The 16,354-nt window shown below is 37.2% G+C and overlaps 1 protein-coding gene across 3 annotated transcripts in view; it reads right to left on the bottom strand.

Annotated features, from left to right (window-relative positions):
* Window positions 1-16,354, bottom strand: part of LOC114609465 (contactin-associated protein like 5-3-like) — a 565,569-nt gene that overhangs the window by 1,364 nt on the left and 547,851 nt on the right. For all 3 annotated transcript variants that reach the window (XM_028753829.1, XM_028753830.1, XM_028753831.1), the window contains 2 exons: window positions 15,009-15,227; window positions 1,324-1,395 (listed from right to left, as the gene is read on the bottom strand). In XM_028753829.1, coding sequence (XP_028609662.1) covers window positions 1,324-1,395; window positions 15,009-15,227 — 291 coding nt within the window. The remainder of the gene's footprint in view (window positions 1-1,323; window positions 1,396-15,008; window positions 15,228-16,354) is intronic.

Genomic DNA, 16,354 nt, shown 5'->3' with positions numbered 1-16,354 from the left:
TGTCAGATATAGCCTATTTTCTGTTGCTGGTTTGAAGGACATACTGCAGGCTATTACTTAGGTATGTTTTCAAGGATCTTCTGTATGGCTTTGATAACCTTTCCACTCTCAAAGAGACTCAACAGAGCTTGCCACTGAATGTAGGAGGCCAAAACTCAGTCTTTGCTTATCAAATGAAACCTTACAGGAACAAAAAGAGTTATAAAATTATCTATGATATTTCCTTATTACAAAGAATATCAAGTCCAATCCTCTTCCCTGGAGAAGCATTAAGTTCACATGACTGTCTTTAGAACTTCTCTAAGGATAGGTCATGTTTCTCTTTCTCTGGGAAAATATTGTGGTAAAATCCATTCATTTTGGGAATGGATTTTTATGCTGCTCCCATTCTCTGCTTTCCTATTGCTTTCTTTGTCTGCTCATTCTAGGAAAGTAGTAACTGTACTTCTCATCTTTTTCCTCTGCACTTAGTACAGATGTGATCCAGAGTTGAAATTAATTAAATGGGGGTAAAATGAATGACTCCTTCTGATTTTTAAAGAACTCTATCTGGTGTGGATTCATTCAACCTGATGCCAGAATGCAGGGATGAGACACTTGCTAAGGTTATAAATCATCAATGGGAATGTATTTTCATATCTCAGACATCTTACATTAAACAAAACTTCAGGCAGTCCATATTGCAAGACCCAGATGGAAACATGAAACTACTTCAGGCATTAGACTAGAAGAGACAGAGAGGAGTGGGGAAGGGTTGGTCAGCAGGTAGCTAAACACCAGTAAAGGAAGGAAAAGTGGTGGTGGAAGTGAGCTACGAGCAGAGTAGGGAACCTCTATATCCACAACCAGATGGACTGCTAGATTTGGCGTTTCAGTCATGTAGGCTTCACCTTGCTCATTAAATCTAGCACAAATCACTAGTAAAGAAAAACTTAAATGACTGCAACTGTGTCCATTTGTCTCCCCAATGAGACTTCTTTCCACACATGATGCTATTGTTCTGTTTTGTTTGTGCTTGAGAAGTGACAACTGGACACAATGAACAAGAGCCAGGCTGCCTGCCTGTGAGTAAATGTGCTAGCTATTGGTACAGAACTCAACTGCCTGTTGAATTTGAGGTAGAATTAACCCAAAGAGCTGCTGCTGACACTGGAGAATGGTCTTCCATTAATCTTACACCATGCATGAAGTGACTAAGGGATAGACAGAGAGTGACTGATTCTGGGTTCTGGATGATCATCACAAAGGAAGGCTTAAGATAACTTTCTACAGAGAACAGAGTCATAAATATCTTTTGTGCTTTCAGTAATGAAGACAGATTACCTCCAATGACTGCAGAGTCACTTTGTACTGCATTTGTGAGTGGATCACGCTCATCTCTCTTTCCAAAGGGATCTTGAGAAAGGAAAAGACACAAAAAGTAAACTTCACCCTTCAGTCAACCACAGAAAGAAAATATACAATGTACATATCTGAAGTTTATCAAGATTTCTTCAGTGAGATATAAACTAGCATTTGAAAGAAACTTAAATAAGTGGCATTTAAGACTTTGGACTCTGACTCGCCACCTAGTCCAATGATACCCAGATGAAGCTTCACTTTCAGGTGCTCCAACATACCCACAATCAGAGGTGAGGAGGCCACAACATCTGCCCCAACACTGGAAGAAACTGAGAATCATGGGGTACAGGGACACAAGAACCCCTGCCTGGCCAGTGGCACAGGTTCCTTCCTGTCTGAGCCTGTTCCCTGATCAGATCATGGCCACTGGCTCCACACATTGTCCCAAAACCCAGAGGAAGCTTGACTCCCAGGGACTCTGACACAACAGGATCTCAGGAGCTTGGTCACACCAGGATTTTAGGATCCCATAGGCAGAATGACTTCCAGGAGCTCTGAGACATCCATAATACCAGGAACATAGGATCCAAGAAAAACAGGAACACAGAGACAACCGGACTCTGAGGGATTCTTACATAACCAGGATCACAAGATGGACAGGCTCCAGTCAAAGTCAGGAGTTTCAGGTAGCAACAGAGACAACAGATGGAGAAAGGCAAGTGTAAGAAAATAAGCAACAAAAACCAAGTCTACTTGGCATCATCAGAACCCAGTTTTCCCTCTGCAGAAACTCTTGGATAGTCCATTACACTGAAAAATCAAAATTAAGATTTAAAGTCATTTCTCATGATAGCGATAGAGGACTTTAAGAAGGACATAAATAATTCCCTTAAAGAAATACAGGAGAGCACACATAAACAAGTAGAACCTCTTAAAGAGGAAACACAAAAATCCATTAAAGAATAACAGGAAAACACAACCAAACAAGTGAAGGAATTGAACAAAATTATCAAGGATCTAAAAATGGTAATCACAACAATAAAGAAATCACAAAAGGAGACATCCCTGGAATTAATAAACCTAGGAAATAGATCAGTCATGGATGTAAGCATCACCAACAGAATAAAAGAGATAGAAGAGGGAATCTCTGGTTCAGAAGCTACCATAGAAAACATTTATAAAATAGTCAAAGGAAGTGCAAAATAGAAAAAGTTCCTAACTCAAAACATCAAGGAAATCTAGGACATTATGAGAAGATAAACCCTAAGTATAATAGGTATAGAAGACAGTGAAGATTCCCAACTTAAAGGCCCAGTAAATACTTTCAACAAAATCATAGAAGAAAACTTCCCTAAAGTAAAGAAAGAGATTCTCATGGATATACGAAAAGCCTATAAAACTACAGAGATTGAACCAGAAAAGAAATTTTTGCTCTCACATAATTATCAAAACACCAAATGCAAGAGAGAGAGAGAGAGAGAGAGAGAGAGAGAGAGAGAGAGAGAAAGAGAGAGAGACAGAGAGACAGAGACAGAGACAGAGAGAGAGAGAGAGAGACAGAGAGAGACAGAGAGAGAGAGAGAGAGAATACTAAAAGAATTAAGGGAAAATGGTCAAGTAACATATAAAGGCAGACCTGTCAGAATTACAGCAGACTTCTCACCAGAGACTCAAAAAGCCAGAAAATCCAGTGAAGATATCATACAGACCCTAAAAGAACACAAATCCCAACCCAGACCACTATACCCAGCAACTCTCAATTACCATAGATGGAGAAACCAAGATATCCCATGACAAAACCAAATTTACACAATATCTTTCACAAATCCATCCCACATAGGATGACAGATGGAAAACTCCAACACATGGAAGAAAACTACACCCTAGAAAAAGGAAGAGAGTAATCTTCATTCAACAAACCCAAAGGAAAATAGCTACACAAACATAGTTCCACCTCTAAGAAGAAAAAAAAAACAGGAAGCAACAATCATTTTTCTTAATATCTATTAATATCAATGGACTCAATTCAACAATAAAAAGATGTAGACTAACAGACTGTCTACGTAAACACAACCCAGCATTTTGCTGCATGCAGGAAACATACATTAGTTACAAAGACAGAAACTACCTCACAGTGAAAGACTGGAAAAATTTTTCCAAAAAAATGGTCCCAAAAAACAAGCTTGAGTAGCCATTCTAATATGAAATAAAATCGACTTTCAACCAAAGGTTATCAAATAAGATAAGAAAGAATAATTTGTACTTATCAAGGGGAAAAACTACCAAGATAAACTCTCAATTCTGAACGTCTTTTAGCCAAATACAAGGGCAACCACATTCATAAAAGAAACTTTACTAAAGCTAGAAGCACCCATTGCAACTCACAATAATAGTGGGGGACTTCAAAACTCCTCTCATCAGTGGACAGATCATAGAAACAGAATGTAAACAGATACATAGTGAAACTAAAAGAAGTTATAAACCAAATAAATTTAACAGATATCTATAGAACATTTAATCCTAAAATAAAAGAATAAAATTTTTTCTCAGCACCTCATGATAACTTCTCAAAAATTTGCCATAAAATCAATCACGAAACAGATACAAGAAGGTTAAAATAATCCCATGCATCCTACCAGATCACCATGGACTAAGGCTGGTCTTCAACAACAAGAAAAACAATAGAAAAGCCACATACACATGGAAGCTGAACAATTCTCTACAATTATAACTTGTCAAGGAAGAAATAAAAAAAGAAATTAAAGACTTTTTAAAATATAATGAAAATAAAGGCATAACATACCAAAACTTATGGGACACAATGAAAGTAGTGATAAGAGGAAATCTCATAAGTCTAAGTGCCTCCAGCAACAAAATGGAGAGAGCACACTCTAGATGCTTTACAGGACACCTGAAAGCTCTAGAACAAAAAGAAGCAAATTCACTCAAAAGCAGTATATGGCAGGAAATAATCATACTCAGGGCTGAAGTCAACAAAGTAGAAATAAAAAGAACTATACAGAGAATCAACAAAAACAAGGATCTTGTTCTTTGAGAAAATCAAAAATATAGGTAAACCCTTAGCCAGATTAACCAGAGGGCAGAGGGTCAGTATCTAAATTACAAAATAAGAAACGGCAAGAGAGATATAACAAGAGAAACTGAGGAAATTCAGAAAACCATCAAATCCAACTATAAAAGTCTATATTCATCAAAACTGGAAAATCTGGATGAAATGGACAATTTTCTAGACAAATACCATGTACTAAAGTTAAATCAAGAACAGAAAAATCATCTAAAGAGTCTCATAACTACTAAAGAAATAGAAGTCATTAAAAGTCTCCCAACCAAAAAAAAAAAAAAAAAAAAAAAAGCTGGGTTTAAAAAAACAGATAGGTCTAATGCAGAATTCCATAAGAACTTCAAAGAAGATATAACACCAATACTTTTCAAATTATTCTACAAAATAGAAACAGAAGGAGCAATACCCAAATCATTCTATGAAGCCACAACTATGCTTTTACCTAAACAAAGACCCAACAAAGAAAGAGAACTTCAGACCTATTTCCATTATGAATATTGATGGAAAAGCACTCAATAAAATTTTTGGAAACTGAATCCAAGAATTCATGAAAATGCTCATCCATCATGATCAAGTAGGTTTCATCCCAGGGATGCAGGGATGGTTCAATATATGGAAATTAGTCAATATACAATATAAACATATTCAAAAAAAAAACACCTGATCATCATAATCTATTTAAAGTGATCAACATAGGCATGGGTATAAGGAAGAGTAATGCAAGATGCCTATAAGCGTTTAAGGACCAAATTTTCCTCTATTTGTTGTGCTTGATATCAGATAGGAGTGGACAGGATTATGGTTGAGTAGAAAATTCAATAAAGTTCACCACTGCTCTAAGAATAGAAAACATATTCCTGGAGCCAGATAGCCTTCCTCTAAGACCAATATGCTGTTTAAGTAATTATTTTGGTTCACCATTAAGTTCAAATTTGTGGCCTGTGAATAACCTCTAGCTGATAATAGTGGGAGCCATATATATAAACTAGGCTCATAATTACGGAGATACAACTAGCCTGAGTAACATTAAAAAGCAGAGGATAAAATAAGACAGGTGGTTAAGTAAGATCTCAATTAACCCAACCTAATGACCAATGTTTAATAATTTGAAAGTATTCCTCATCCCTTTATGGTAAAAGTCATGGAAAGATCAACAATGTAGGGCTTATACCTAAACAGAGTAAAAGCAATATATAGCAAACCAGTAGCCAACATCAAACTAAATGGAGAGCAACTTGAAGCAATCTCACTAAGGTCAGGGACTAGACAAGGCTGCCCACTCTCTTCCTACCTATTCAATATAGTACTGAAAGTCCTAGCCAGAGCAATTAGACAACAAAAAGAAGTCAAAGGGATACAATTAGGAAAGGAAGAAGTCAAAATATCTCTATTTGCAGATGATATGATAGTATACTTAAGTGACCCCAGAACTTCTACCAGAAAACTCCTAAACCTGATAAACAGCTTCAGCAAAGTGGCTAGTTATAAAATCAACTCAAACAAATCAGTAGCCTTCCACTATGTGAAAGATAAACAGGCTGAAAAAAAATTAGGGAAATGACACTCTTCACAATAGTCACAAATAATATAAAATCCCTTTGTCTGAATCTAACCAAGCAAGTGAAAGATCTTTATGACAAGAATTTCAAGTCTCAAGCTCTAACCCAGGCAGCATCTTAGGCAAGGAAACAGCAACACCTGCCCCAAACAGGGAGTAACTGGGACCCACTAGTGCCCAAGAATTCACTCCTGGCCCGGGGCACTGGTTCCTTCCTGTCTGGGGCGAGCACTGAGCAGATCTTGGGCCCCAGCTCTAACCCTAGTAGTAACACTCACTCCACACAGTTCTGAAACAACCAAGATAATGGAAAAGACAGTCTCCAGTAAGAAACAGGACAGGTAGCACTAAGGTGATCCAGATGGCAAAAGTCAAGCACAAGAACATAAGCATCAGCAACCCAGGGTACTTGGCATCATTATAACCTAGTTCTCTCACACTAGAAAGTCCTGAATTCCCCATATCACCAGGAAAGCAAGATTCAGATTTAAAATCACTTCTAATGATGATGATAGAGTGTGGGGATGTAGAATCCTGGGTGTTCGACCAAACCCCCAGAGCCCAGAGATCTGCCATGAGGTCTCCATGTCCCAAGTAGAGGGCGGGGGAACATGTCTCTGCCTCAAGATTTCCCTAACCCAACCCCTACCCCTTCCAATATATAAACAAACCCCTTCCGACAATTTTTGGGAAAGCTCGCCACTCAGACACATTGCCATGTCAATAAATCTGGATGTCAATCAAAAACCCACATGATGGCTGGAGTGAGAGAGAGCTAGTGGTCCAGGGGACACTTTCTCTTGAGAGCCGCGGCCGCCCAGCTGAGCAGCACGCCCCGGAACCGCCCTGTTCCCCCGCCTGTGACCAGCACATGGGCGACGCCAGACAATAGAGGACTTTAAGGACATAAATAACACTCTCAAAGAATTTGAGGAGAACACAGGTAAACAGGTAGAAGCCCTTAAAGAGTATACACAAAAATTCCTTAAAGAATTACAAGAGAATACAACCAAACAGTTGAAGGAATTGAACAAATCCATCCAGGACATAAAAATGGAAGTAGAAACAATAAAGAAATCACAAAGAGAGACTACCCTGGAGATAGAAAACCTAGGAAAAAAAATCAGGAGCCATAGATGCAAGTATCACCAAACAGAATACAAGAGACGGAAGAGAGAATCTCAGGTGCAGAAGATACCATAGAGAATATTGACACAGCTGTCAAAGAAAATGCAATATGCAAAAAGTTCTTAACACAAAACATCCAGGAAATTCAGAACACAATGAGAAGACCAAACCTAAGGATAATAGGTATAGATGAGAGTGAAGATTCCCAACTTAAAGGGCCAATAAATATTTTCAATGAAATTATAGAAGAAAACTTCCCTAACCTAAAGAATGAGAAGCCTACAAACATACAAGAAGCCTACAGAACGCCAAATAGACTAGACCAGAAAAGAAAATCCTTCCATCACATAATAATCAAAACAACAATTGCACAAAATAAAGAAAGAATATTAAAAGCAGTAAGGGGAAAAGGCCAAGTAACATATAAAGGCAGACCTATAAGAATTACACCAGACTTCTCACCAGAGACTATGAAAGCCAGAAGATCCTGGACTGACATCATATAAACCCTAAAAGAACACTAATGCCAGCCCAGGCTACTATACCTAGCAAAACTCTAAATTACCATAGATGGAGAAACCAAGATATTCCATGACAAAACCAAATTTACAAAATATCTTTCCACAAACCAGCACTTCAAAGGGTATTAGTGGAAAAGCTTTAATACAAGGAGGGAAATTATACCCTAGAAAGAGCAAGAAAGTAATCCTGCTCCAACAAATCCAAAAGAAGATAGCCACACAAAGGTAATTCCACCTCTAATAACAAAAATAACAGGAAGCAACAATCACTGTTCCTTAATGTCTCTTAACACCAATGGACTCAATTCCCCAATAAAAAGACATAGACTAACAGACTGGATATGTAAACAGGACCCAGCATTTTGCTGCATACAGGAAACCCACCTCAGTGACAAACATAGACACTACCTTAGAGTAAAAGGCTGGAAAACAAATTTTCAAGCATATGGTCCTAAGAAACAAGCTGGAGTAGCTATTCTAAAACCTCCAGCCCAAGAACACAAAGGGAGGGACTCATGGCTCCACCTGTATAGGTAGTTGACAGTGACCTTGTCAGGTATCAGTAGAAGTAGAGGGTCTTGGTACCCAATAATTTGGACTCCCTAGTGTTGGGGAATTTGAGAGCAGGGAGGTGGGAATGGGAGGATGGTGGGAGCACACCCTCATAGAAAGTCTCAGAATAATATGGATTAGATATGATACAGACAGGCCACCAGAAGGCTAGATTCTAGAATTCAAACAAAAAATATCTTGATACTAAAATTTGTTTTGAGAATTGTATATTGAAGAATACACAGCCTTGGAGTATCTACTCTTCAAGCAAGCTGGACAGACCTGCTCAAACCTCTGATGTCCTAGAATCTCAATTGAATGCAGTGAAGACACAGATCTCAGAGGCTTATCAATTTATTCTCCCCTCACCCCTCTTCTAATATCTCAATGCCCGTAATCAGCTTGAAAAAGTTAATGAAGAGTTGGCGCCCCTATTCCCTGGGCTTGGGGACTGAGGTGGTTAATATTGGGCTGTCTTTTTAGGAAAAAGAAGTGGTTTTGTTGAAACATGGAGGAATATCTAGGATTTATTGCATAGCTATAACGTATTGTTAGAAATCTGTATAATTGTTATTAAGCTGAAGTTATAATTTTTAAGCTGAAGTTATAATCAGCTTGAAGAAGTTAATGAAGAGTTGGCACCCCTATTCCCTGGGCTTGAGGACTGAGGTGGTTAATATTGGGCTGTCTTTTTAGGAAAAAGAAGTGGTTTTGTTGAAACAGGGAGGAATATCTAGGATTTATTGCATAGCTATAACATATTGGTAGAAATCTGTATAATTGTTATTAAGCTGAATTTATAATTTTTTAAATGGTACAAAATTTACTTTGATTTCAAATTTAAGGTTTTCATTGGTACGAGTTTCTTATTGATATAGAAGTGAGATTACTATTGTTACTTTCTTAGGCATTGTACCTATATAACATATTTAGGAATACAAGGCTAGGCCCAGTCCTTCTTTTACTTTTTTTAACTGATTTGAGATGGCTAGCCTGTGAGTTAAGGGCTGATAGCAAATTCATGGCTCTAAGTTTATTGTTAGGGTGCTTTCTATATTTTATTTAGAAATAGCTGAGAGGAGTTAACAGACAACAGTCCAGATTGCCTTACATGGATAGTTGGTTTTCAAAACGTCAAAAGTCCACAGAATTGATTTTACACACATTTCTGCATTAAGCTTCATTTTGATTAGAGGCCTATCTGCTCCTGACAGTTTCCTGGCTTGGATTCTAAGAAGAAATTTAGCGTCTTTGGAGTTACTCCAGTGAGTACATTTACCCTCTGAGCCATTGCTCTAGTCCAATTTATTTTTCTTTTGAGTCAGGGTCTCTTACATCCCAGACTGAACTCTAAATCACTATGTAGTAAAGGATGATCTTGAATGTTGTATGTAATGGAGGATAGGAGGGATAGGAAACAAGAAATAGGGAGTGATACACACAAACTAGTACAGAGAGAGAAAGAGAGAGGGGGAGAGGAGAGAAAGGGAGGAAGTAAGGGAAACAGGAGGAGGGTTAAGATAGGAATGAAGGGAGTCAAGGGACTGGGAAGGAGAAGGGATAGGAAAGAAGTTAGAGAAGGTATAGAGAAGAAAGTAGGAAGACTTTAGAGGCAAAGGCAAGAAAGGAGACAGAGTCATAGGGAGAATGGTACAGAAGAGAAAATGGGAGAGAAGAACTAGGAAGCAGCAGAGATGTATCAAGATCTCAGGGATACTGATAGTATGGTGTGAAGGTGATAGTAAGATAGAGGCAGAGAGAGATGGAAGAAAGTAAGGATGGAGAGTCAGGGAAGGAGGAGAGACGGCAGAGGGAATTGGAGATAATATCCTATCCATCTCCTATGTCCTCTGGCATATTCTATGCCAAGCCTCCTTTCTGGAATTCCTTCTACTTCATGAATACTCAAATCTTTTTTTCTTTTTTTAATTATATAATTCACTTATTTACATTTCAGATGCCATCCCCTTTCCCTATTTCCCTTCCCTAGAACACCCTATTCCATCCCCCCTCTTCCTTTTTGTTTTTATATCATTTTAATTACATACATGTATTAATGTCAGATCTAGGTTGAGGGTCTAGCAATACTATAGATGAAAATAGTCAAGAAACAAGCAAGACAATAAACATAAATAGTCAAAGAACAAACAAGGCATTAAACACAATTCTTTGAACACTCCCGTGATCACAGTTTCTAAGGACTTATCAGAAATACTCAAATCTTAACTCTCCATGGTAATATAAGACCTTTGTCTTAATACAGCTCACGTTTGTTCCAACTTTATTTAGTCCATGTGCTAATTATCACATTATAAATAAAATAGTCCTTACTTTTACCTAGATTTTTCATTTTTAACATGTTTTGATATTGATGGGTTAATAGATATAAATTTTTCTTTACAGAATTTTCTGACTAATTTGGATACCTTGCCAGGCAGGTGTGATACAATTTTTTCTTTTTTTTTTTGTGGAGTGGATACATTCACATTCCCACCTGCAGAATATTCTAAAGGCCAATTTCTTACTACTCGGGAAGTAAAGAACTCAGGAAGTCCTTAAAACTGACCAGATATAGTAGATTCCTCCCTTCCCAATCTTATATAGGCAATCAGGATTAATTAGAAATATTTTCATAACAGTCTAGGTGCCTGAAAGACTCTCATACCATCAGAGCTGCCTGAAAGGGACATAGATTATCAAGACTACCCTTTCTGACCTATTGAGCTGACTACAAGTTTTGCAGTGAGCTCCCTTGTTTCAGCTTATATGAGACAGGATTCATGCTGGAGTAGACTTTGGAGATACATCTAGCTTTGAATCATTTCTGTCCCCCTGAGTAAACTATCAACCATATTCTTCTAAGTAACTCCAATAAAACTCTTTATTTCATCAGTTGGGATTTGGAAGTATCCTAGCTTTGGTCTGTCACCAGCTCTCCCTCTGAACTGAATAGATGTTTCTTTACATCTTCTCAGAAATACAGACAGTCACACAGTCCTATACTAATTATTTTCTAGGGACAGTAAATGCTACACATACAAGCATGTATTTTGTACACAGAAAACACAAGTTCATAGCTTTTGAAACAACTAGCCTGCTATCCCACTCACACTTCTCAAGACAGTGTGCCCTCTCCACTAAACACTGTAGAGAGCATTATAGGACTACTTCAAGTAACTATTACTATGCTACTTCTGCATAGCACAGGTTTGTTCAAATTTCTTTAACATTTCCAGTCCTAAAAGGCTCAAGCTTGTCAGCTTGCAGAAGGTACAGTCAAGTCCCTAAGCTCCCATTTTCTACTCTTTCTGTTGCTAACACCACACTTATTTACATATATCTGATAGAGAGGTAGATGATAGATAGATGATAGATAGATAGATAGATAGATAGATAGATAGATAGATAGATAGATAAACAGATATAAATATATAAAACATTCTTTTTCTTGGGACTTTCAATACTGAATTGTCTGACGACTACCTTTTACCTTACAACTATCCTGAAGGTGATAAGGAAGCATGGCTTTGCCATCGATGATGATTGATGGTATTGGCCTTTTCATATGGCTACAGTTCTCATGTGACACATTTGCCTTGGCCATGTTTCTGTTACCTTTGGAAAAATGGATGTTTCATGCAGTGCTTTGCCTAATTTTAATAAGGTTGTTTGTTTTTTGACTGTTGTGTTAAAACAACCAATATGTCTTAAAATTTGACTACCAAGAAATAGATTCCGTAAATCTTTGCTCACAAAATTTACTTTTCATTTTGCTGATCATTCTACTTGCTTTGGACTGCCTGATCAACTTTGAGCTAATTTCACTCACTCTCTTACTTTTGCTTCCATCACTTGAATTTAATTATATCAATAATTTATCATTTTAAGAATAATATTGAGGATATTTTTATAGCTTTTTTCTTCAAGTTTTATTGTTTCAAGTATTATAACAAAAATAATGGTTTCCTTTATATTTTTCTAGAGCAAGACGATGATTCCAATGCATGATTTGCTTGTAGCTGGGTTATTTGAAGGCATTTATGAAGGTTCTGTCTTTTCCTCCAGTCCTTGCCAAACTGTTTGACTTGACCACAAATGCCTTGGGTTTACTTCTGGGTGTAGGGTTAGGGAGGTCCCTGTCTCTTCTGCCACAGGGCTTGTGCTGCTCAGGGAGGCAGAACAAGGGGGTTTTGACTGTGCTTGGGTGGTTGTTGGGCTTTGGAAATGCCACAGGACACCGATGGGTTGGGGGAGCACAGTCTGAGATCAAAAGGGGAGAGCTGAACTCCAGCTGCATCCCACAGGGGTGTTCTTGACTTGGTCAGCTGGTTGGGCTTGGTGGTCATGGATTAGAGCAGAGTGTCCTGGTACAGGATTAGATGATGGCTCTGTAGGCAAAGGCCTCCTCTATGGCTCCCCATGGTGGAACCAGATGAAAAGAGGCACCCCATGGTTTAAAGGCTTTTATTATCATGGAGGAAAGTGGATAAGCCAGTTTCTCAGGGCAGGCCTGAGGTTAAATACCTTTTGCAAGGAGAAGTATCTGTTAAGGGAAGCTTAATTGGCTAAGCCCTTCAGGCCTTTCGGTACCTTGATAAAATGGAGACCTGTCTTGAGGCTACCTGACTACAGGTCACATCCTCTACCTGTGGAGCAGCTTGGGGCATTGCCCTTACATGACTAATGGCCACAAATCTACGGAGGGCTGCGATAGTGTCAGGAGCCTAGTGTCTGGGAACCAAGCAAAACACCTGCTGTTCCTCAGGATCACTGGGTTTCCAACCTTAGCTCAACAAGGAACCAGGTTGCCTTTCATGGTCCTACACTGGGCTCTCCAATCCATTGCCTTTGTCTATATATCTGTTTCTGTAACAGTATTATATGATTTTTACTATTATGCTTTCCCAATATAAATTGAAATCAGGGACTGTGATGACTATAATGCAGTGACCATTTCAGCTTTATTCACAATAGCTAAGATATAGAGTCAACTTAAGTATCAATGAGTGAGCAAAAAAAGATATTGTGTTTCTACACATACATACATATACTCACATGTACTTACATATATATACACACAAACCTACACATACATGTGCATGCATATACCAACTCACATTGGCATGTTACTCAGCCTCATGAGTTGATTTCTTCATTTAAAAAGAATATGAATAAAACAATTATCATATCAAGTGGAATAAGTCCCTCATAGTAAAGAAAAGAAATGGATGATTTCATTAATGATCAGAATCTAAAAGAAAAAAAAAGACAAAAACAAAACCTGATAGCAGAACATGATGATACTTAACAGTAACTTGGGCTCTGTTAGCTAAAGAAAATGAAATTCATCATGCATAATCAAAAGTCATAAAATGTACAAATACGTTTTTATAATCAAATGTTCTCATCAGACACATAAGCACTTATAGGGTAGATAGGTAAAATGACTTATGTATACAATATGCATTTATGCATTAATTGCTTATTTATTAAAATTGTATTTATGTTTATGTGCAAATATGCATGTGTTTAGACAGGTATTTTATCCCATGGGGGCCAGCATCAAGGTCAAAGATTATGTGTGGTATTTTCTTTAAAAATTTTTCATTGTATTTCTTGAGACTATAACTCTCAGTAAATCTGGAGCTTACTAATTTAGAGAGGTTGGTTTGCCAGGGAGCCCCAGATATCTCTTGTCTTTGGCACAGCACTGTGCTACAAGTGTTCACTGTAATATTTTGCCTTTTATGTAGATTGTAAATTGTAACTCTGGTCCTCTAGATTGTTCAAAAAGCATTTTAGCCATTAAGATCTCTCCCTAACCCCTTGCAACTAATGTAATAAAAAATTATCATTGTATAATACATGCAAAGTATCACATCTTACACTTCACATGTCTAAAATTTTGTTAATAATCCCTCCAAGAAGCTATAGGATAATATTAAAGTTAGTATTATCTATGTCCCCATCATGATGTTTTCATTCCCCATAAATACTTGGATCTTCATATTGGTTTCTACTTAAACAACAGGTGAACAAGTGCACATACATATTATGCATAAATATATGATATGCACTATAAGGAACTACATACTAATTATAACTGCTCATCACCTGAAACTGGAATTATATTAAACATATGTAGATAATGTTATTGTTAACATGTTATTAATTTTAGATCATATAAATGAACATATCAAAATATTGTTATATTTCATACTTAAAATCAGTTATTAATATTGTCTGTTTCTATGCACTATAGTTTGTGGGATGGCTAGTGTTAATAGTCAATTTGACACAATCTAGAATCACTCAAGAGATGGTTCTCTAAGAATGCTTCTGGCATTAACTTGATTTCTTATCTGAGATAGGAAGAGCTGCTGACTTTGGCTGGCACCACACCCTGGATGGTGTCCTAGACTGTATGAATGAAGAATGATTTGAATACTGGCATGTATATATTGTTCTCCTCATCCTGATTATGAGTATGATGTGACCAGCTGCTTCAAAGTCCTATTATCTATGATGGTGTGGACACTTGAACTAAAAACCAACCTATACTCTTTATTTCCTTCTTTCTTCCCTTCCTTCCTTCCTTCCTTCCTTCCTTCCTTCCTTCCTTCCTTCTTTCTTTCCTTCTTTATTTGCTTCTGTCAAAGTGTTTTGTAAAAGTAGACATGACACATCAGAAGTCAGTTACTGTCCATTACCTCCTATATTTATATATGGCAAAGATCTGAGTGCTTTTTGACAACTCTTTAGCAATATAAAACAGCAGAAGTAGGGTTAGTGATGGAAATTCAAGAGAGCATACTTTAGGAAGTACCTGATGAAGAATACACAGTGGTCACTGCCTTCACATCAGAGTCTACCATGAAGCCACAGCTGGATTCTCTCAAGGTCCCTTGGACAGTCACAGGTGCAATGCTATCATGGCGGAGGGCTGCCTTCAGTGGTGCTATGTGATTGTATTGGACTGAAGAAAGGCATCCAATAAAACCCAAGGAGTTTGCTATAGCAACTTGTGGATCCATCCCAAGAGTCTCTAAAATAAACAAAAGATACACAGGCCTTAGTTTTCAAAATAGTCTATTTGTTTTCCTTAGCTTTTAACTAAAATGCCTGAAACTTCCTAGTTGTTCTTTTAATAAGGAATCTTCTTTCATATCGCTTCTCTTCTTCTCAAGTATACATTTACTACAGGCATTGGTACATCATTCAACTATATCTCACAGAAAAGGGCTATGAATATCTCTGCTATAAAACAAAAATATTTCAAGCTTCAAATTTTTCAATCATGTATTTTATGAACTGTAGAAAGAATAATGTACCTTTATGATATTGCAGTCAAACTCTAGATATTTGAAAGGATTTGTATCTCTGTTCCCATCATGATTTATCTACAGATGCAGGTGACTAAAGAAAGACATGATGTTCTTTACAACATTTAATTCACAATTATAACAAGGGAAAATAATAAAAAACAGTGGAATTAGAAATGAAAATGTGTCTCCAAGAGGAGTATCATGCTTGCTGTCTCCTAGCAGCTGAGTAGACTTAGTGAGTAAATGTTTGTACTTATATCACTTATTTGCATTCTACTCACTAAGCACTAACTGGGGAGATAGCATTTTGCCTCTGAACATATTCAAATGCCTAGAGTATTGCTGAGTCTTTATAAGATATGGAGATTCCATTGTTTGGACTTCACAGCAAGATGAAATATCTCATATTCTTCAAGACATCTCATTCCTTTTCTTAAAGAGAGTTATTTGGACAAATTGCTATGGTGCAATTATATAAACTGTAGTACATAATGAACCACATTTTTCTTAAGGTATAATAGTTTCAACATAACTAGATGGCTCAACTGATTATTTTATTATAAGAATCATCTTAGATTTTAGAAATAGTACAGGGATTTTTTTTTAACTTCCAGCCTACATTATTTTATTTTGATTGATAAATGTTCAATTACTATCTTTCTTGAAATCTAAATATATATTTTTCTAGCAGCATTAAGGAAAACACATAAGAACTATATGGTTGAATATGAGATATTAATAGCTCTTCATGATTTGTGTCCTATTACTCCTCTAATGCTTATAAAAGGTATCCTCTTATTTCTCTCTCTCTCTCTCTCTCTCTCTCTCTCTCTCTCTCTCTCTCTCT

This window comes from Grammomys surdaster, unplaced genomic scaffold, assembly GCF_004785775.1.
Source record: "Grammomys surdaster isolate TR1022 unplaced genomic scaffold, NIH_TR_1.0 125973, whole genome shotgun sequence".
Classification (NCBI taxonomy): domain Eukaryota; kingdom Metazoa; phylum Chordata; class Mammalia; order Rodentia; family Muridae; genus Grammomys; species Grammomys surdaster.
Note: the sequence above shows the minus strand (reverse complement) of the source record. Positions and strands in the feature narration are given on the sequence as shown.